This window comes from Gadus morhua, chromosome 18 (genome assembly GCF_902167405.1).
Source record: "Gadus morhua chromosome 18, gadMor3.0, whole genome shotgun sequence".
Lineage (NCBI taxonomy): Eukaryota > Metazoa > Chordata > Actinopteri > Gadiformes > Gadidae > Gadus > Gadus morhua.
The window spans coordinates 16,813,749-16,835,306 of NC_044065.1; the positions used below are offsets into that span (position 1 = coordinate 16,813,749).

Genomic DNA, 21,558 nt, shown 5'->3' on the forward strand with positions numbered 1-21,558 from the left:
AATGTTAATGAGACGGCTGTGCCCGTGACAATATAATTAAAACCCTCAGGAGTTCACATAATGGGCTGAATAATTCACAGGGCGAGGACGTGAGGACGCTGAAACCACACTGCGTGCTTCTCCCAGTCACCCCGTCAGGAGTGGGGGGGGGGGGGCTGATGTTTGAGGGACCGGCTTTTAAACATTTGACCCAACTCGTCCATTTTCCAGACAACTCCGCCATTTTACCGGTCTCTTCTCTACACTCTGGGGCTGTCAGGTTCTGGTCGTTGGGTCCTCGGTCGGACAATCGCTGGTGTTATTTTCCGAAGAAAATAAACGCTTCTTAATCCAATATTTTCCGGGCGGGAGGGACATATGAAGACGGATGCGTTATATTTTTGAGTGATAGGCTATATTATGTTGGAAATAACATCCATTATGAATACAAATAATATTGAAGGCTCCGTCGGTTCTGTTTTGATAATCATATGGTATGAGACATACTATACGACTTTAGAGACAGGAGGTCCAAACACTTAGGTCTGGCAAACCTTAAACTGGTCCAACTGAAGGAAGACTGCTAGTCGTAACTATGCAAAATGAATTCATCTCCAAACTAATCGACACCAACTAGGATAAAAAGATGGACCAAAAGGTTTGTGAAGTGTAGAGAAAGTAAAGTATGTAGGCATACGTAAGGCATTCTTTTTTCCCACCTTATTTTTTCAACTCGTGTGTAAGGCTCGATTGGCTTTGAGTTTGAACAAATCCGAATTGGCACCTTAGCCCGAAGGGCAGCGTCATCCATTCAGACCCATTATAATACAAATAACAAAACCTACTGTTTATTATACTGTTATCTTACACGGCAGATTTTTCATATTTATTTTGGTTGTTGAGATTGTTAAAATTGCAGTCTACCAAGATTATATTTGTTTGACTACAGCCCGACCCCACTCCCTTGCTTTCTAGAAAATAAACAGAATAAGCAGTTCAGTGAATAGGAATGAAGCCTTGAAGCTCAACTACCTTTTGTTCGCCAAGGAGCTACTTGTTAAAACGGTGTGTGCTTTTATTTTGAAAGAAAAATGCTGAGAGTCATTGGGTTTTTGGAAAGACAGTGAAGTGGTGTGATTAGCAATTGTGTTGTGACCAGATTTTATGCTCTGTTCATCAATTCATTCATTTAACCTTATCTCACCATTACCATGAATACAAATTACATCATGAGGTGCATTCGAGTAACAAAGCATTCAAAACATTTATACTTCAACATCAGATTACATGGATTAATTTCAATGTGACAAACATGTTTAAACAAACAAATGCTGTCCCTGATCAAGTGCAGCATAATCATAGTGTCTGCAAATATGACCTGGCACCACACATCTGTGTGACCCTTTCCGTTACAATCAATGGAACATGACCAAAACCACGACCATCCCACTACTAAAATCAAGACTTAATCAGTTATCTTACTCTACTTTATTTGACCGTAGTTATTCGTGACAAAACAACAGCTTTGCGGGAGGTGTGTCTGGTAAAGGTCTTACCGACAACAAGTGATTTTCACAGAGTCTTGAAATTAATTGGCTGTCTTGAACCTGAGCAGCAGGACTAATGAGTGTCTAATTGGTGCTCTGTGGGTGAGAGCAACCAGACAGACAGGACAGGAGCCCTGCCAGTCTAGACTGGAACCAGCAGGTCCGTGTTCACCCATCACCGCCATTAGACTCATATGGCCTTGGTGGAGGGAGACTCCTTCAACACTTTATTTAAATCATGGAACGTAAAGTTAAAGTTCATCAGAATGACCCATATTTTCCGAACATTTGAAAAGCAGTTAAGACCAAATGCCAAGGACGTTTTCTTTGGCCTGTGACCTTGTTATTTCTGAATCCTCTATCTCTACTTGGGACCGAGGGCACATCACACCAACATAAGGGATGAGGAGTAGTTCACAAAATTATTCATGTAGTGCGTGCAAACAGGACCTTTAAGAGACCTTTAATATCTATATTTTCTTTCTCTGAAAATGCATCAAATATCTATTGCTTTTTTGCCAGTACTCTCCTGCAACAGTATATGCATATCAACCGACCGCAAGGTTGGGAAACGGTGGTTAGGACAAACAAAAGCACAAAATACGACTACAACTAGAAAAACAAACACACAACAACTCTTAAGGACCAAAGTGATAGAGTGAGCGAGGGAGATAGAGAGCAAGAGAGAGAGAGAGAGAGCGAGAGAGCGAGAGAGCGAGAGAGCGAGAGAGAGCGAGAGAGTGAGAGAGAGAGAGACAGAGAGCAAGGGGAGGGGGGGGGTAGCGAAACTAAACAACATGGCCCTGACACCCAATATAAACACACTATTAATCATCACCGGAGCAAATCATGAAATAAACTGTGCAAACAGGAGGAATCGCCCAAACCGGGAGAGGGAGGAAGAGTAGTCTGTCTGCGGGTTGTTTTTATTCACGGTAACAAATGATTCCAGAGTCAAAGCTTCGACCCCTGAAGAAGGAAAAAAAAAAAGAAGAAAACTCAACACAAAAGACACAAAAGACATGCCAGCTTTTATTCAAACAAAGAGGGAAGAAAACTACTTTCTTATAAACCACAGAGGAGGAGGGAGGGATGCTGGCAGTGTGTGTGTGGGGGGGGGGGGGGGTTGTCGTCCGTCAAGCAGAAAGACGCGACGTTGGCGGCGGGGAGAGACGACAGGACCCCCGCTCTCATAAATCCTGATTTGAGCGGAGCGTTACACAAGAGGAGGTGAGGACCAGGGGGGGAGGGGGGGAGGGGGGGAGGAAGTGGTGCCCACCCCCCCCCCTCTCTCTCTCTCTGATTAAGTCGTCCCATTAGGTGACAGCTGAACTTTAACATTAATAGGATAATATTGAAATAAGCGTGTGTTATTTACCGGGGCGGAGGGGGGGGGGGGGGGATGATGAATGATTCCAGGACAGCTTCAGTTGACACGCCGCCGAGCGTCCGCCCCCCCCACACACGCTACTAACCAACCATCCCAGCAAACAGCCCCCCCCCCCCAAACCCCTCTAATCAGACTTGACAAAATGGAGACATATGCAGAAATATCGGTTACAGTCGGCATCACACCTCTGTCCTGGCCGTCTGCCTTCCTCAGCCCATATCCCCGCTCTCTCCCCGTCTCTCTCTCAACCTCTCTCTCCCCTTTTCCATCTCTCTCTCTCTCTCTCTCTCTCTCTCTCTCTCTCTCTCTCTCTCCCTCTCTCTCTCTCTCTCTCTCTCTCTCTCTCTCTCTCTCTCTCCCTCTCTCTCTCCCTCTAAGTGTCGGCCGCCCTGGAGCCGCCCTCTAAATTGTCCAGAAGCACTGAAGCATCCATTTCAATTGGTACTTCCTCCCTGGGCTGGGCTTTTTCTCCTGTCATTTACATATTCCTCTTAATCAAAGCGTCGCTGCGGAAACAGGAACGTGTCGTCATGGTTCACGAGTAGACACTTTATAAAATGGAGATGTGTCGAGAAATTACGCTGTGGCTGGCTGTGTGTGTGTGTGTGTGTGTGTGTGTGTGTGTGTGTGTGTGTGTGTGTGTGTGTGTGTCTGAGCTTGTGTGTGTGTGTGCGTGCCTGTGTTTGGGGGCTGGGGACTTTGTGTAAAGTTGTGTGTGTGGGGGGGGATGTGTTTGTGTGGGCATGTGTGCGTGTAATTGTCTGTGTGTGTCTGTGTCTGGATGTATAGATATACATGTATCCATCGATGCATGTGTGGACGTTTCTATGTTTCTGTGTATGTATATGTGTTGGCGTGCGTGGGTGGGTGTGTCCATGTGTGCGTGCATAAATACGTTCCGTCTCAGAGTTTATGTCAGATAGCAGGTGGATTCGAGGGACCGGTTGGCTCGCAAACACATGCACCCACACGCACAAACGGGCACGCACGCACTCACACACACACACCAGAGTGAGGGCGTGCACGGCTGCGGTTACAAAGAGAGAAAATGTCTGACAAAGAGTTGGTTGATTCCTTATAGAAAATGAATAAACTGAAATACCAAACACGAAATGAGCAGGAGGAGGAGGAGGACGATGAAGATGAAGAAGAAGAATGGAGGGGAGGAGCAGTGGGGCGTACAGAGATGACTCCGGAACCTTCTCTGAGTTCCTTTGACAGGGCAAAGCCCGCCCGGTCACGGCACCAGACAGACAGCTGCAGCACTCCCATACATGTCTGTTGTTAAACATTGTGCGGTTTGATTTGTAGTTTATCATTACAAAGAAAGCACACACACATACACACACAAACCCACACACAGATACCCCTTGTGAGGAAACGCAAGGATCAAAAGACTTAAGGTTAGTGAACCACTTTGCTGTAATCCTTTTCAAAAACTATTTTTTCCTGGCTGTAAACAGACTGGCTGAACCCACGCGTTGAAGACCTCGTGGTGGGAGGCCGGTCGGATGGTGTGATGGCTTCTGTTCAGGTGTAGCGAGGTTATAGACAAGTTAAGCCCTTTCTCACAGTCACTGCCACTAAGGGAACACAGGCTTAGGTTCAGACAAACATTTGTAAAGGCAACCCTTAACATGAACCCCGCGAAAGGTTTCCAGCGTGGGTCAGGCGTGTGCAGGTGTAAAGGTACCCTCTACACAGCTGACTGTGGATCAGGTGTGGGCAGGTGTAAAGGATTTCTGTACTGGGTTAGGCGAGGGACAGGAGTGGAAAGGTAAAGCATAGAGAGATGGGGCCTACCTGGCTCTTACCTTCTGAGCATGCCGGTGAGGATCCGCGAGCTCTTGCCCAGGTTGGCGTCCGTCTCCCTCAGCTAAGGGTAGGACGGGGGAGGGAGGGAGGGGGGAGGGAGAGGGGGAGACAAGTGTCGTCAACAACATGATGCACTATTTTTCACTTTTACAAAATCCAGTTATTCTCGTCCAGAGGAGTTCTGGGAGCCACTTTGTCCTACTGACTATGCATACTGAGCCCCCAGGTGTCAAAGCACATGCATAAGGTGAGAGAGACAGGGGGGGAGAGACTGGTACGACAGACAGGGAGAAAAAGAGACAGACAGGAGGGACGAGTAAGGGGGAGAGTGAAGACAGGTAGAGGAGAAACAGGAAGTCCGTTAGGGGAAGGGGTTGAGAAAATCGCGTTGCTATCAGTTTGCTCACAAGACATCTTTTCTTTTAGTCCCTCTACAATTCTCTCCGTCTCTCTTTCAGTCCCTCTCGCTCAAACTCGCTCCCTCTGAGGTCACAGAAAAAGTTTGTTGTATCTGAAGAAGTGAGGGCTCAGGAGTGAAGGGAACAGTTGGAGAGCCTGGAGAAGGTGTCTGGTGTGTCTTCTGTGTGTCGTGTGTGTTTATATATAAACGCTGACACTGCAGGAAGAGGCGCCACTGAATTCTAACTGTTGGCACATCTCAGGTGCACAGTGGAGGAGGGTGTGTGTGTGTGTGTGTGTGTGTGTGTGTGTGTCTATAAGAGTGAAGGTAGGAGTGTGTATTTATGTGTTACTGTTCATACCAAAATAAATCCCTTTCTGATTCTCATTAAATCATTCCGCTTGCACACAAATGCACAAATACACACACACACACACACACACACCTTGTCCTTTTGCTATACTTCCTGCCTTTTTAACTCTCCGTCTCCCTCCACATCTCTAGCTTTTTTCCATCTCCCTCTCAAGAGGAGAAGACCACTGTAAATCCTTTCTGTGCAAACTACTTCCAAAAAGAACATCTCTATATTCCCTTCCTCCATATTTCTTATCATAGCTCATAAGTCTACTTTCATTAAAAACATGTGTGACATCCCTTGATGATAAAACAGCTGTGCAAGGACAAAGGAACGCGTGGAATCCTTATGAACACATGAATGGCGGGGGTGTGTTTTTCTGGAGGAGGCCAGGAAGTGCAGAGGGTGCAGTTGCCTGTGTCAGCCTATGGGGGCGCTGTGGAGAGGTGTCAACCCGCTTCCTTCAGACCCCCAGTCCTAACCCCCAGCTCTCACACATCAGAGAAGAAAAATAAATAAAAGGCCACACACCCCTCCCGCTGAGAGCAAAGTGATAGCGAGAGGAGACTGTGTGTTTGTGTGTGTTTGTGGGGGGGTGAGGGAAATATTGATGTTTACTCTTCCGCCTGTTTGTTTATCTTTCATGCAAAGAGGATCTCAGACCTCTTTCATGGCCTCTGTCATTCCATGCCTGTCCCGTCTCTCTGTCCGTCCATCGTCCTTCCTCTCTCTCCATCTCCCCCTCTGCCTCATTGTCTGTCTGACTTTGTCTTCCTCTCCCTATGTCTCTTGACGACTATTTATTTATCCATTAGTGATTTGACTGTTCATTTTTCTGCATTGATATTACTTTGATATCAGCTATGCTTTGACAGAATTCAAATTTGTATTATTTCATGCCAATAAAGCTATTTAATCGTTGTCAAAACAGAGAGCTCTCGGCAGACTGGGGCTGTGTGTGTGTGTGTGTGTGTGTGTGTGTGTGTGTGTGTGTGTGTGTGTGTGTGTGTGTGTGTGTGTGTGTGTGTGTGCGTGTGTGTGTTTGTTGGTAAGTGAGAGAGCCCATGCCCAGGTGTGTGTATGCGTGAGAGATTGAGTCTGTGGGAATGAGTGAGTGAGTGAGTGAGTGCGTGTGCATGCGTGTGCGCGGATGCGTGTGTGTGTGTGCGTGTGAATGTCCTCACCCTCTCTCTAGCTCTCTGGATCTTCTCGCGGTCAGTGTTCAGGTTGGAGAGCATCTCCTGACCGATTTGCTCTGTGAGAAACAAACAAACAGACACAGCATTAATGATGTACCGATCTCAAGGTGCAGCCGGTCAGGTCAACAGAAGAAAGTGCCAGCAATGCTCGTCGTCAACATGTTTTATCCAACTTCTACCATGCACACACACACACACACACACACACACACACACACACACACACACACACACACACACAGACACAGACACAGACACACACACACACACACACACACTCACACCGTCCCGCCGTCATTAGTTTCTAATCATGGATGCGACACATTGAGGGATCTCCAGATTAAACGGAGCAGTCAGACAGCGACGTGACAAACAGGACGTATTACAGGGATATTAGAGGTTGGACGCAGGTATTAATAACCGGAACAACACTGGTATTAACGACCGGCCACCCTGGCGCCCAGGCCGACAGTGAGTCGTAGGGTAAATGTTGTGTTAAAGAGCTAAGCACACCTATCAGTCTCTGTCCCCCGCGAGGACGGCGGCCAAGGAGTAAATGACTACCGAGACGGCGGTGTGCGTTTGTGTGTGTTTAGGGGTGAGGGGGTGTGTTTTGGAGGGGGGTTGACTGTATTGTTTTTAATCAAGCTTACAAAATGTGTGTGTCATGTGATGTTTCTAGATTATAATCTAACGAGCAGAACAGCGTTACACCATCCCGAGAAAGTCCTGCCCAAGGAGCCCAGACGGAGGATTGTTTACTGGCGGTGGGGGTAACTCCCATGATGCATCGCTCCCTCCCTAACCTACTGCTCCTAGCTTCCACTACGTCCTAATCGTCAATCTTCTCCATCTGAGGGGCTTCACCTCCCAACAGTTCATCTCCCATTCCCATCCGTCATACTCTCGGCATCCCCGCGACCCAATGATCTCTGAAGGCGTCCATTAGGGTTGCTCTTTGTTTTGGTGAAACCACAACGCCGGGGGAAAGGAGGTAGATGTAATCCAGAGCGAAAATAAAACCAGGAGGAAACAATGAAATACAACACAGTGTTTGAGGCTGAATTTACCTGAATGACAGCATGTATGCTGATAATCTCAGAGTGGTTCGATTGGTATTTAATTAGTAGTTCTAATACAAGGGTTCCTCTATAGTCAATTTATTTAACTGCTCTGCCTAAAATGCTATTGAACAAGATGTTCTCTGACCGGTGGAATTTCACAAATATGTCCAGCAAAAATGAATAACCATGTTTCCTTCAGGATGAAGGAAACATTCTCTGCAGTTCCAAATATGGGTGGAGAGGATAAATAATTTCCTATTAATCCTCCTCAAACGTTCCTCGTTAGCGTGGAAAATATTCCTCCTGTTTGAGCGGCTATTAACAATTTAAATGACCCTGGCTCAGAGGCCTCGCTCCGTCTCGCTAAACTACTAAAATACACATCCCCAAAGGTCCGTTTAACAAGCCCATTACTGCATTACGCCGCGCCCGCACCAGCCCTGGACTGTTTAACTCTCCCCTAATGTACCAGCACATAATAATTAGTGTTGGAAAGTTAGGGGAATAAGTCAAGTACGACGGAAACACAGCGCCTGAATTAAGACATTACATCAAGCCAGTGTTCAGCCACACGTTGTGCTGCTGTTGAATAGCACGACGCTTCACACCCTGATTGGAAAAATAATGATTTAAAATGGCCGTGACGTTCACACGGAAGAACCCAGGCGGCCACTCGGATTGACCTTTGCGTTCCTCTTCCCTGTGTCCGGTGACCTTTGGCTTGTGTTTCTCAAGGCGTATGGTCGAGTCATGACAAAGATTGCCATTTGAGAAGAAGCCTTTAATAATAAGAAGTGAAACCAGTACCCATCCAGCCTTTCAAACCAATAGGCCTAACAAAATGTAATACATTGAGACGTGAGCGGATATGCTGCCATATCGTCAGTCACAATGCAATCCTGGCCACTGAGGAAACGTTTTCACCATGACCTCCAAGCCTACTGCCTGATATAAAGGTAAAAGTAGGTTGGCTACCATCTAGTGTAATTGTTTGGAAGTAAAACCGAGCTCAGATCATTCAATGGTTATTCATTAATCCGAGATGGGAATTTCAGGGTTAACAGCAGAAAGGACAGCGATAGACATTTCAAGAGATCGACGAATGTATGTCCATGTGGTACATGCAAGCTTGTACGGATACACTTGACTGTAAATAGATTGTTCTGTAAACAGCAGGGGACTGGGAGAAAGGCTGAGGGATGAAACACAACGACTGCCCGTCTGTACGTTGTAGTGAGGACATCTGAACAGATCTACCGTGAGCTATCGGGTTCAGCCGAGAACACACATACCCCACTCATCTCACCGTATTTCCTACTCACTCAAACCTTATCCGAGTATTGATCGGGTGTTGATCCGCGTGCATCAGAACAAGCTATATAAAGGGTTGGTCCTCAATAACTAGGGTGGTTTACAAAATTATCTTTTCATTAACACCGACTAATGGGTCGGGAACTCAAGGCTGATGCCCAAACATTACTCATCATGAACAGCAAAGTCCATTATTTACAGTCCAGGCAGTACTGACGTACAATCAATTGTCCTCCCCATTAGAGACCTGCAACATGCCTCAATCTTTTTCTTTGCTACCGATGTGTTTTGTGGACAGATTCATTATTATTATGGACTTCTTTTTTATGTCAATAAATAATGCTTAAAATAATCCACAAATAATAATTAAAAAATTTAACTTATTACAGATTTATGTTTAAAATTTAAAATTTGCAGAACATATAGACTGCTTTACACAATACACATAATTAACAATTACTAAATCTGGATTTATGTTTAATACTTGATTACTTTCACTGATAATTTAGGTCTGGAATATCTGATTTGGCTACAGTAATGACAGAGACTCATCTCTAATGACCACCAATGGCGGCTCTTCATGTTCCATGTTTGACGATATCTCACACAAGCGTTTCAGCACTGCAGTTTTGTATGCATCAAGTCATCCAGTTGGCCCGACGCAGTAAGCCCCACCCTCACCCCGACGACGAGGCCAGTCAGAGGGCCAAACAGTCTTCCCTATGACCCTCCCCGGCCGGCCGACCGGCCTCCCTCCCTCCCTCCCTCCCTCCCTCCCTCCCTCCACGGCCCTATCATAATTGGACACATCATCAATTTTACAGGAGATGTTTGAGAGCGGGGGTCCGTGTGGCTCCTCGGCCCCTATCCACCTCCCTGCTCTCATCCTGCTCTTCCTCCTCCTCCTCCACCTCCTCCTCTTCTTCCCCAGAGCGATAAGAGGGAGAGAGACACAGAGAACGAGAGAGACACAGAGAGAGGAGCTGCAGGAGCTGACATTGCTCGCTCCCAGGGCGAGAGAGACCGCGTTTTGAAGGTTACCACACACACTTCTGTCCGGACATAGTGCTCGCACACACACTCCCACACACACACACACACACACACACACACACACACACACACACACACACATCAACGAAAGAGAGACGCAGCCCGGGGAAGCGTTCCCTGGCGGGTAGGTACAACACACACACACTATCTAACACGAGCGCGCACACACACGCACACACACAGCACCACAGTCAACTTCCACGGGACTCCCAGGTGAACAAAGTTAGCCGTCTTTGAACACTTTCCCACCGAGGGGCTTTTCCTGTTTTGCTGCGAGGGCTTTGGGTCTGCAGCCGGGTGACATTCTGTCATCACCGCAATCAAAGGCCCCGAGCCTCGCAGGGATGCCGGTGGTAGCGCTACACGCCCAGGGGCCGTGCGGCCAGCGTCTCCCCGACGTCACACCTCTGCCACACGGCGCCGCGCTACAACTGCTGATGAAGAGGAGCCAACCGCCTGGGCGCTAGGGGGACGGGGGAGGTGGAGACGGGGGTTGGTGGTGGTGCTGCTGAAGGTGGAGGTACAAAGGGGCTGGCGGTGGTGGAGGAGGTGAGCGGGCGGAGCAGTGCTCTGAGAGGTCGATGTGGGCTATGAGAGTCTGCCATGAGGCTGACGCCACCACTGTGGGGCTGTGTGTGAACCGCCAGCTATAGGCCGGCTGGGCAGGAACACGGCGGATGGAAGGGTCCGGATAGGTTGTGTGTAGGACACTGGAGGCCCTCCCAACCCCTCCAGTATGTTGCTCTGGATTTAAGTGTAAAATCAATTAAAGTAGATCTAATCAAGACATGATAGAATCAGTTTGGTTCCCTATTGAGTTGTGGTTTAATACTGTACAGTCCTGTCTTAGATATACGTATGGCACATCCTTCAGAACAAAAAAAATACATAATAACAGCAAACCTTCAAGAGCTAGTCGGGATGAACCCCGGTAGTATTTTGAGCAGGCAGTACTGTGGACGGCTGGGTTCGGACCCCATGTGCCATGTGAGCAGCAGTAGCAGCAGTGGTAGGCAGCGACAGAGGATCTCCCGGCCCTCTCTCCCCCCTCCGTCAGCGGGTGTTTTATTCCTCTGCCTCGCCCCTGACCCTCCACCCGCTCCCACTCTGACAAATCACTTCTGATGAAGACGGATCTCTGTTAGTGCAGCCTATTCATCATCCCGCACAACATATCCCCTCTCCTCCCACCTCCCTCCGCCTATAACCTCTCACCATCCTCTCCTAACCCTTCATCCTCTCCTCCCCTAATGTCTTCTTCCCTCCTTCTCCCTCCTCCCCCTCATCCTCCTCTCCAGCTCCTCCTCCTCCTCCTCTTCCTCCTCTCCAGCTCCTCCTCCTCCTCCTCTTCCTCCTCTCCAGCTCCTCCTCCTCCTCTCCAGCTCCTCCCTCCCCCCTCATCCTCCTCTCCAGCTCCTCCCTCCCCCCTCATCCTCCTCTCCAGCTCCTCCCTCCCCCCTCATCCTCCTCTCCAGCTCCTCCTCCTCCTCATCCTCCTCCTCCTCCTCCTCTCCAGCTCCTCCTCCTCCTCCTCTTCCTCCTCCTCCTCCTCCTCCTCCTCCTCCTCCTCCTCCTCCTCCTCCAGGCTGGATCAGCCTTGTGGTAGTAAGCGGCTGATTACAGAGGCTCTGCGTTGGGGGGGGGGGGGGGGGGGAGGAGCAGGCCGTCTGGTGGATGATGAGGCGATGGTTTAATCGGTACGAACGACGGCGGGCCGAGGAGGATCGCCCCGGCGCTAATAGAAGCGTTTGTTCAAGGCTGAGGTTTGAGTGCTGCCCTGCCCCGTACGTTTCCAACAATCCCACCTCCAAGTATTACTCCTGTCTTACTGTCTGGGTTCGTGCGGCGAGGGGGAACCTAACGACTGAATAGAGAGGGTTTGGCGGCGGAGCTCTTTAACACGGCGAACACGACGCCCATCGCGTCTGATCTGCTCGTACCGGCTTCAACTGGTTGGGCGGCGAGACATGTAGAGAGGGAAGGAACGAGATGCAATATGACTTAAATAGGAGGCAGGATATTGAACTGTGGGAGCCTCACACATCAGAGCGTGACGCCATTCAGAGTGCTTTTGGGGTACGGGTTTTAAATATTCCACATTACAATTAACCCTGAACCTGATCCTGAACGCCAAACCATTTGGTGACTAGGTGGAGGTGCGAGGGGAGGGGGGGTTCTTGTCAGCAAATTGCCTGGACTTAATCAACCAGTCTTACTGAAGCATCCAAATGAAAACTAATATGCATTGGGGTGCTGGGGCCCCGCAACCACTCAATACGCTCCTCCAACCCCCCATACAAGCAACACTATGTGGGTAAATAAAAAAAAAAAAAGGCACCACTTTGCATGGTCTTCAATTAAAATGGAAAACAAGAGTGCATTCTCCACAGACGGCTGCCCGGCTCATACCTCGGTTCCGAGAGGAGGGCCACTGGTCAATTGGAAGGCGAAAAAATATATATCTGATCCGACTGATTTATTCCATTCCCCTTCTCTGTTCAATTAACCTATTCACCGGCATAACCTCGCTGTCCTGAAGTCCACACAAGTGGAGAATTTAGATTTGCTTCCCGCCTTGTGTTTTATTAATACAGAGCGCGTTCCTACAAGGCCCCATCGCCACCTAAAACAAAACCCGTGAACGGATAGAAAGTCCCGCTGGAGTCCAAATATTGAGTAACAGAAACACTTTCCTCACACAGATGCTGTAGATGGACGACGGTTTGAAATGAGCGGTAGGAGAGAGAGAGAGAGAGCGAGAGAGTGAGTGAGTGAGTAATAGCGAAAGAGAGGGAGATAACTTGTCATTCTCCTTGCCCGGTAGAGTTTAAGAGTGGTAATCATCACATTACTTTAGATTAAAGGCTTCTCGCGTCTCTAATCAGAAAGTTGACGGGCAGATCAAAGACCACAACGCTAATTTATTGCCTTTTAATTATCGGTACAACAGCCCACCTCGGGCCTCTCTTCATGCCCATCTCCTCAAACTCCCGCAAAGCCAGATCTGTCGGCCCAAATCATTTTACCTTCATTAGCACGGGCACACACACACACACACACACACACACACACACACACACACACACACACACACACACACACACACACACACACACACACACACACACACACACACACATTCATATATAAACACGCACTGGTTAATGTAGAGGGGGTTTAGAGAGTGTGGAACCCCTTAATTATGTTTGTCAAGCCGTGGTGCGGCGGCCCTCATTATCGTCCTCTGACGATGTCCGCACCATTTAGCACTCTTCAACACCTCATGATTATAAGACATTTTAGCTTTTTTTAATAAATTAATCACTTGTTAATTGTGCTTTGCTGCAGATCCTCCCCCACCCGCTCCAAACATCCCCACTACCCATCGTTCAATGGATGTCTGAGCGCATAAAAAGTGAAATGGTACGTGGGCGCCGTCTGAACTACCTACAGAAAGACATCTAGACTGCCTTCATCAGCACTTGATCACAACACACCCGTTTCAACGGATGAACGTTCTCTACCTGCTTCTGGCCAGCTGCTCCTTGTCATGTGGCTACCACGTTAAACAACAAACAAACAAACACTAATCAAAGACACACACTCACGCAAAATATGAACGACAACTTTGCGGGGACCAGCATCCTTAGAAGGACCAACACTTCACATAGGTCCTCAAAAGTCCCAAAACGTTCCTTGAAGTCGTTGAGTTTCCTAAATTGACTTGGGTCCAACTCCCGTTCCTTCCGTTTCCGTCGACGATAAAAGGATAGCCTTTGTTGAGCCGCATTAGCAGCTAGCCAAAACTAAAACAGGAGCTAATGTGAAAACAAACAAGGAATCTGCAGGGCTGCAGAACTGTCGACTGTCATTTAGTGACGCAGAAGATGCAGGCCTGGAAACACCTACATCAAACACCAGGGAGATTGGAACGGCTTGGCGCGCTAAGAGTGGTGGCGCCAACGGGATCTGACAGTTTGGAGAGACTAAAAGAATCTTTCCTCCTAACTTTAAATTCATTAATACTCATCAGCAGTGTGTGTGTGTGTGTGTGTGTGTGTGTGTGTGTGTGTGTGTGTGTGTGTGTGTGTGTTTGTGTGTGTGTGTGTGTGTATCCTCATGAGGATGCGTAAGGTTCTATGTAGTAGACCAGCCCAGTGCTGTTTGATAAAGCTGATTATTTAATTATTGAAGATAAATTGTTAACTGTTGATGACTGTTCATTGTATGACTTATGTTGTATATTGTGTGTATGCCACTGTGTTGCCGTAAAAAAAGAAATTAATTTCAAAACAAAGGGAATCATGAATGAATGAATAAATGAATAAAACAACATTTATCCTGGAGAATAATTAGCGCAAACACGCAACGATGGAAAAGCCAGTTGGGAGGAACCCCAAAGTGTTATGACAGTTGACATCAAAAAAAAGTACGCTGATAATGTAATGACAAATGACAAGATGTAAACACACAGCGCATTAAATCATTCACATGTCATTTAACAGAGAGCTTCACAATTTCAGTTAGTACACTACTTAATCTCTGAAAAACAAAGCCTGACACCAAAATGATGGCAGTTGTGGCCCCTAAAAGGAAGAGAGAAGAGAAAGGATTTGTCATCAAATTCTGACAAAAACCTTCCTTTAATATACAGACATCCTAAGAGGCTTATTAAAACATACATTTAATTCACCTTAAAGGGGAATCGTCCCACTCAATTTTCTATTCTTAAAAGACTACTGCCTCATGAGTTTCCGAAAAAGATCGGTCCAATTAAAAGAAAAAAAAGTGGAAATGAGTTGATGTTTTTTTAAACAACCATATAAAGCAGTGCCTGGTTATGTTACAAAGAGTGGCGCTTTCCCTTTAACTGACCTTCCGATGGCTCACCGAAATGCATGACACAAAGTGTGGCATAAAGTGTGAGGTGCGTTTGTCTGAAATGTTCCTCACGTTGAACAACAGCTCGACAGTACACTATGTTATTGTGCTTGCCCTGTAACAGCGAAACAGAAACACAAGGCAATGCCAGCACAAAGTCCTTGTTGTTCTTTTGGTTTATTACCAACATGTGTCTCTGCTCTGAAAGAGAAATAGTGTTGCCATTATCTGCAGGGATCGGAGGCATGGAGTGGTCTTCACAAAAGAGACACACACACACCAAGTCCCTCATTAAAGAGCAGAGCGGCCGAAGCAGATGAAGGCCACTTATTGTCATCTGGCCGCGTTGTCAGCCGGGAGCGTCCATCCGAAACACAAGCGCCACGTGTGTGATCGTTTGTCTACGCATTCTTTACATTGCTTTCCAGACAAGGAATATAACACCCAAGCTTACCAACCGACACACAGGAATTGGTGTTTTCTTAGCAGACATATCTTTCCATAAAATGCCACAGCCAATGGGGAACAATCGGGTTGTTTGACATTTCAGACGTTGAGCGTCAAACCTCGGCAGGAAGTTAAATTAACAGCACACTTGTGTGGTTGAATAGCTTTGGGCTCCTTGGCTAACGGACCAATCAACAGTCGACTGGAAAGGAATAATAGGAATCCAAACCCGGTAGCAGACGTTCACGATCTGGTTCGTCACGATACAAACGTCACACCTGATTAACACACCTTGGAATGGGACACATCACCTGAAACATCTCCGGCGTGGAGGTCCAGGGAGACGTTGGATCTTTAAAACGCCGTGCATCACTGTCTGGGTGTCACCACGAGCGTCACATTATCTCCAAAACAGCTCTGACTGAAGCCGTCACCATCCCCCGCCACCCTCTTCCCTGCTAATGAAGCATATCTAACTTTTCAGACATGGCAGAACTAATTTAATCTACCTTTCGAACGGGCCTCGGAGGCATCTAATTAATTATTCATTATGAACATGATATTATAACTCAATTGTCATCTCGCTGGATGGCCTTCGCTCTAAACCAGCCCCCTCGGACCCCTCCCTCCCCGTGTCTCAGTCTTTTGTCTTGTGGCGCCTTTCCTTTGCACCTCGTTCCTTATTGCTCTTAATCTACATAACCGAGCGCAGGACGCTGTCATCGTAGCCGCGGAAAACAAAATCATTCGCTTTTTTTCTGTTTTTGAAGTGAAGGAGGTGGTGGAGGGGGTGGGGGTGGAAGGGGGGGGGGGGGGGGGCTGGAGGAGGAGGAGGTGGTGATGGCGGAAGCAGCGGATGGCAGGTGTCAAGGGAGAAGGAGGAGGGGCAATGGGGAGATGAGATGGGAGCCTCCCTATGGGTTTGTGTGTTGTACTGTGACTAGGCCCCGCTGTGACTGGGAACAGTGGTTAAGAGAGAGGCAGGGAGAAAAGAAAGACATCATGTCTGCAATAACCACCACCTCCTATTTGCCCCGCCTGCATTATGCATGTCCTCTAGTGAAGCCTTCATGTCTGAATGTTTTCTTGATGACTGGTTGGTCAGCGGGGAGGAAGCTATATTTCCCTATTCACGTACACCAGGGTTGATCTTAACCTAGAGTCATTTTCCCGCTACCAAGCAAACACGGTGACGCTGGGCAACCTTGTAGCGATTGACAGACACGGCGGTGGAAAGGTGTGGTTCCTGCACGCATGAAGAAGACAATATCTTCTACCTGCATTTGGATAGCTAGCACAGAGGGGGAACAAAATAATTGAGATAGCTAAGCTATCGCAGAGAGATTACAGCTGGACGTAGATAGCTGAAACATATGTGAATCAACCGGATGGAGCTAGCTCGTGCAGCAGGGGTATGAGTACCATGCAGCTACCTTGCAAAGAAAGGAAAGAAATGGATGAAGCTGAATTACAAATGTACCTGGCATGCACAGATGGTATATCAACTAATGTAGCGAGGTAGCACAAGGAGATACATCTCTAGATGTAGTTAGCACACAATCTGCTACCACAGACGGGTACAAATATTCAGATTCACAAGGAAGCATGCAGGTGTTTGACGTCTGAGCAGATCACAATGTACTCACCCTTATGCTAACAGGAGAGAAAATGTCACTCATCTTTCTCCAAACCATAGTATCAGTATCACTTTTATAGAAAACAGTTTCTTTATAGAACACTTTGATCGCAAATATCAGCGGAAAATGAGCTTAGTTGCGGCCACAACATTTTTTATGTTTGCCCCCAAGTAAGCTTTAGTATGAATTAACATCAGAATACTTACATGCATTAAGTCTTTCCTATATTTAAAAACATGTTAAATATATATATGGACAGCTCTCTTTCAATAGTTCAGTTTCAGGTGTGGACACTTTTTTTTGAAAGTCTGCGAAGGTACTTTGAAGACTTAACCTAATCAAACAACTCTATTTCTTTCACAAGTTTGTCAAAAGCAAGAGAACAAAAATGTGAACATGATCACTCTCTATTCAAGAACTTTCAATCGCTGATCCTTTTGACGGAGACAATTCGTCCCTAGCAACCTCAGTTCTTTATTTTACTTTTTCAATTATTATTCTGAGCCATCTCTCCTTTCAAGGTTTGTTGACAGACCACTGCAAAGAGGTGTCTTTCATTTAGAGTGGCGGATTAGAATGACAGGGGTATGTCTTGTACTAGACGATGATTCTAGGTTTTTCGGCGCGCCGGAAAGAAGTTAAAAGCCGATGTTGACCTTAGCGCCGGCAACAAACAAACAGGAAAACTAATCTTTGCGCACTGCCAACGTCGTGTGTCAGTCAACGCCATGTATCACAAAACTCTATGTTAGTTTATTCAGGTAAGAGTGTTAATCTGCTCATCACCGGTTGTCTTGTGCGTCTTTCAAAAGACGTCACATGTTACAAAGCGCCACTCTTCCACTTTGGGCTCTTCCATCATAAAGACAATATAAAAAAAAAAAAAGGTCCAATCAAGAACGTTCCCTGGGCGGGGGCGGGTCTGAAAGAGTTAACCACGACCCGCCGCAGACAGCTCCAAGTCGGAGCTCCGACCACCCCAGCGATATGAGCTGTGACAGGGGGCAGCCCGGCCGCGTGCCACCCCGCTGATTGTAATTGAGGTCGACGCGTGACATCCCCCGCCACGCGACCCCCCCCCCCCGATGCCGGTCTTGGGGCACGAGGGGTAGGCGTTGGCGGTGGCGACGACGACGGGGGGATGGATGGAGGGGACAGTGGCACCGGGTCACGGCCCGGCACGGCCATGACGGGGCACCCCCGGGGGCGTCGACCCGGTGGCTCCCCGTCCTCGCCCGCCCGCCGCCTCACCTCTGTCACCAGGCATCTCCGGGGCTAACGAGAAGGGCTGACCAGACTGCTTAACGATTCCGCCACATCCGATGGCAGGGCGGAGGGTCTCTCTCTCTCTCTCTCTCTCTCTCTCTCTCTCCCTCTCTCCCTCTCTCCCTCTCTCTCTCTCTCTCTCTCTCTCCTTGGAGACCTTTGGCAGATCACATGTCAGCCGAGGGAGTCACGCGCTCATCAGCGGGGGACACCTGGGAGGTATGATGTGGGAGAGAAAAAGCGCTGCTTTGTCCTCACGGAGAAGGATAAAGGACAAAGACTCTGTCGCAACTTTTGAGGGTGTTAACTTTGACTGCATTGTGATAGATATACTGCGGGACGGCATCAAAGCCATGCCACATATTACGCTTGCATAGCACTTAGGGGAAAGGCACTTAAATCATTACACTGATGGTCATGTGATAGTGTGTTTTTTTGTGTCTTTTTGCTTCTCAGGGTAAAATAAAATAAAGAAAGGAATGGAGATGAAGAAAGTGGAAATTCATGACAGGGAGGGACAGACAGAAAGACAGGAAATATGCAGCTGGGATCAAAGCGAGGGAGGAAGAGGTAGAGAAAGAGGACGAGAGAGAGGGCGGGAGCAATGGGGATGCGAGTAAAAATCCTCCCTGTTAGAATCCCAAGCTACAAATGAAACGGAGGCCCACAAGTGAGGCGAGGGGGCTTCGGGGGCCCGATGGTACCCAGTACCAGATACATAATTAAACAAACCGCGAGAGCGAGCGTGTCATTATCAATGTTTTCATTAGACGGAGTTAACGCCTTCTGTCTCCCGCAAGACCAACAGGACCAGGGTGGAGGATGTTGCCTATTAGGGTCTAGAGGGGGCGTCAGGAACAGCTTACTTCAGTTCTGAGTCTACATTATTCCACTCTGGACATGATGTTCCCCATATTTAGAAAAATAGAGAGATTTCCTCACATCTCGGATGTGAGGGCTACAAAAACAAGCCTGCCGCGGCCCTCTCCTCCTCATCAGACTGCCTCCCATTTCCCCAAATCCCGTCTTAAATTAGCCAGGGTTTTTTAAGATCAGGGGCTGTTTTTTAGGCTATGAAATATGGATTAAATGAAGAGGAAGTGAGTCCTAATGAGCTCCCTGGGCTACAGCAGGGACCGCCAGGAGAGGGAGCGGGGAGGCGAGCGCAGCCTTTGAGGAGGAAGAAGGGAGTTCGAGCCATGCCCGGAGTATGCCAGGCCTCTCTCTCCTGGCTGTGGCTTCACTTGGCGCCCGCGGCGCCCGTGGCACCTGGGCTCCCGCCTCGGACACTGCCGTGCCAAAGGGGAGCAGAAGAAGGACGGAAAGTTGCAGTCGCACCTTCATTACTTGGGATACTTCGGCCGGCCATCTTGTTTCTTTTTCTTTATGTGTAGCTGCTCCACATCCTGTGAGCCACATCGGTGATTCAAGGGATGAGGGCGGTTATATCTTGTCTTTTATCTGGCTTTATGTTGAGAAGTTGAATGTACTGTATGTATGAAATGAGCGATGCAAATAAAATTGCGGAAGCGTAGTTGAAAAACTGTTTCTAAATATGGTCGTTTCTTTTGGTCTTCGTTCATCAAATTAAAATACTTGAAAACAAATGATATTTAGATCAAAGGTGGTGATTATAGAATTGGTCACATACTCCACAGTAGCCTGGTTTTAACTGTTATTCCCTACTCCAGTCAAACTGCAGATGACCCTTGTCTAGTCTAAACCCCTGCCAAACTAAATACCTGTACTGTGAAAAATACTTAGACAGTTTTAGGTTTGGGCAGCTGAGTCTCTATATGAGCCAAAATGTGCCGATAATCACCACTTACTGCCGACTGGTACTTTTCAATTTCAGCATCTCCACAATACACACATGAGCTCAGGCACACACACACACACAGGGCCAATTAGAGGCTGGAAACAAAGAGGATCGGGGACGGAGGAGAAGAGCAAAGTCCGGCCCTGATGAGTTGCCAGGGTGATGACAACGCAGCGTGTGCACGGCATCACGGCACAGGGAACAAAAAACAACTTATTGAGTTAGGGGGAGGGGGAGACCGAGAGAGAGGGAAGTGAGGGGGGGAATGAAAGAAAGAAAGAAAGAAAGAAAGAAAGAAAGAAAGAAAGAAAGAAAGAAAGAAAGAAAGAAAGAAAGAAAGAAAGAAAGAAAGAAAGAAAGAACGAAAGAAAGAAAGAAAGGGATAGAGATAAAAAAGAGAAAAAAGAGAGAGGAGAGAAAGAAAAAGAGAAAGAGAGAGGGAGCGAGAGAGAGCGAGAGAGAGACAGGTAGAGAGAGAAAGAGAGAGAGAGACAGAGACAGAGAGAGAGAGAGAGAGAGAGAGAGAGAGAGAGAGAGAGAGAGAGAGAGAGAGAGAGAGACATTAATTGCCGCTTCATCACTTTCACTCAAGTTATATGATTTGATCTCATGTTTAGACCCCAGCTAAATACTAAACCTCAAGTAATGTATTATTGGGAAGGAGAAAAAGTGTGTGTGACAGTGGTCTGAACATTCCTTCACTGCTCCTATTGCCAACCCTGAGAAGCCCTCTGGACTTCTGTCACTATAAACAGACAAACCCACCCCTCTGACTGGTCAGCCCACGCACGCCTTCGCACACACACACACGCACGCTTGCGCCTAAACACACACAGGAGCTTCAAACATAACGAACAAAAAAATAACCAGAACACTTCATTCTCATTCCAACGGATCTGATTGGCCGAGCCACCTCTAACTCAGAGTAATGAGTTTGGTCGGTCCAGGATCAATCCGGTACCGGCACCAATCAGCAGGACCTGACGTAGCAGAGAAATGACCCGCACTCCAGATAGATGGGACGAGGGCGGGGGGGTGACGGTGTGTGATTCTAGGACACGGTGTCACACTGACAGCCCAATAGAGTAGAGCCAGCAGGCCTCATTAGTACCGCTCACACACACACACACACACACACACACACACACACACACACACACACACACACACACACACACACACACACACACACACACACACACACACACACACACACACACACACACACTTCATCATGTTCAAGCTTGTAAGCATATATGGATATGCAGCACTTGTACAATCAATTTCGAGTTAAGTGCGGTGCAAATGGTGCGTGTGTGATTTGTGGATATTTACACACAAAGAAAGCAGGCCTGAAAAACTTGGACAGCCTGTTTTATAAGGCAGGTCACTCAG

The 21,558-nt window shown here is 47.6% G+C and overlaps 1 protein-coding gene across 4 annotated transcripts in view; it reads right to left on the reverse strand.

Annotated features, from left to right (window-relative positions):
- Nucleotides 1–21,558, reverse strand: part of vti1a (vesicle transport through interaction with t-SNAREs 1A) — a 116,690-nt gene that overhangs the window by 36,423 nt on the left and 58,709 nt on the right. For 2 of the 4 annotated variants that reach the window (XM_030340053.1, XM_030340054.1), the window contains 2 exons: nucleotides 6,671–6,741; nucleotides 4,731–4,792 (listed from right to left, as the gene is read on the reverse strand). In XM_030340053.1, coding sequence (XP_030195913.1) covers nucleotides 4,731–4,792; nucleotides 6,671–6,741 — 133 coding nt within the window. Of the gene's footprint in view, nucleotides 1–4,719; nucleotides 4,793–6,670; nucleotides 6,742–21,558 lie in introns of all 4 variants that reach the window. The other 2 variants (XM_030340055.1, XM_030340057.1) reach the window with 1 other exon arrangement.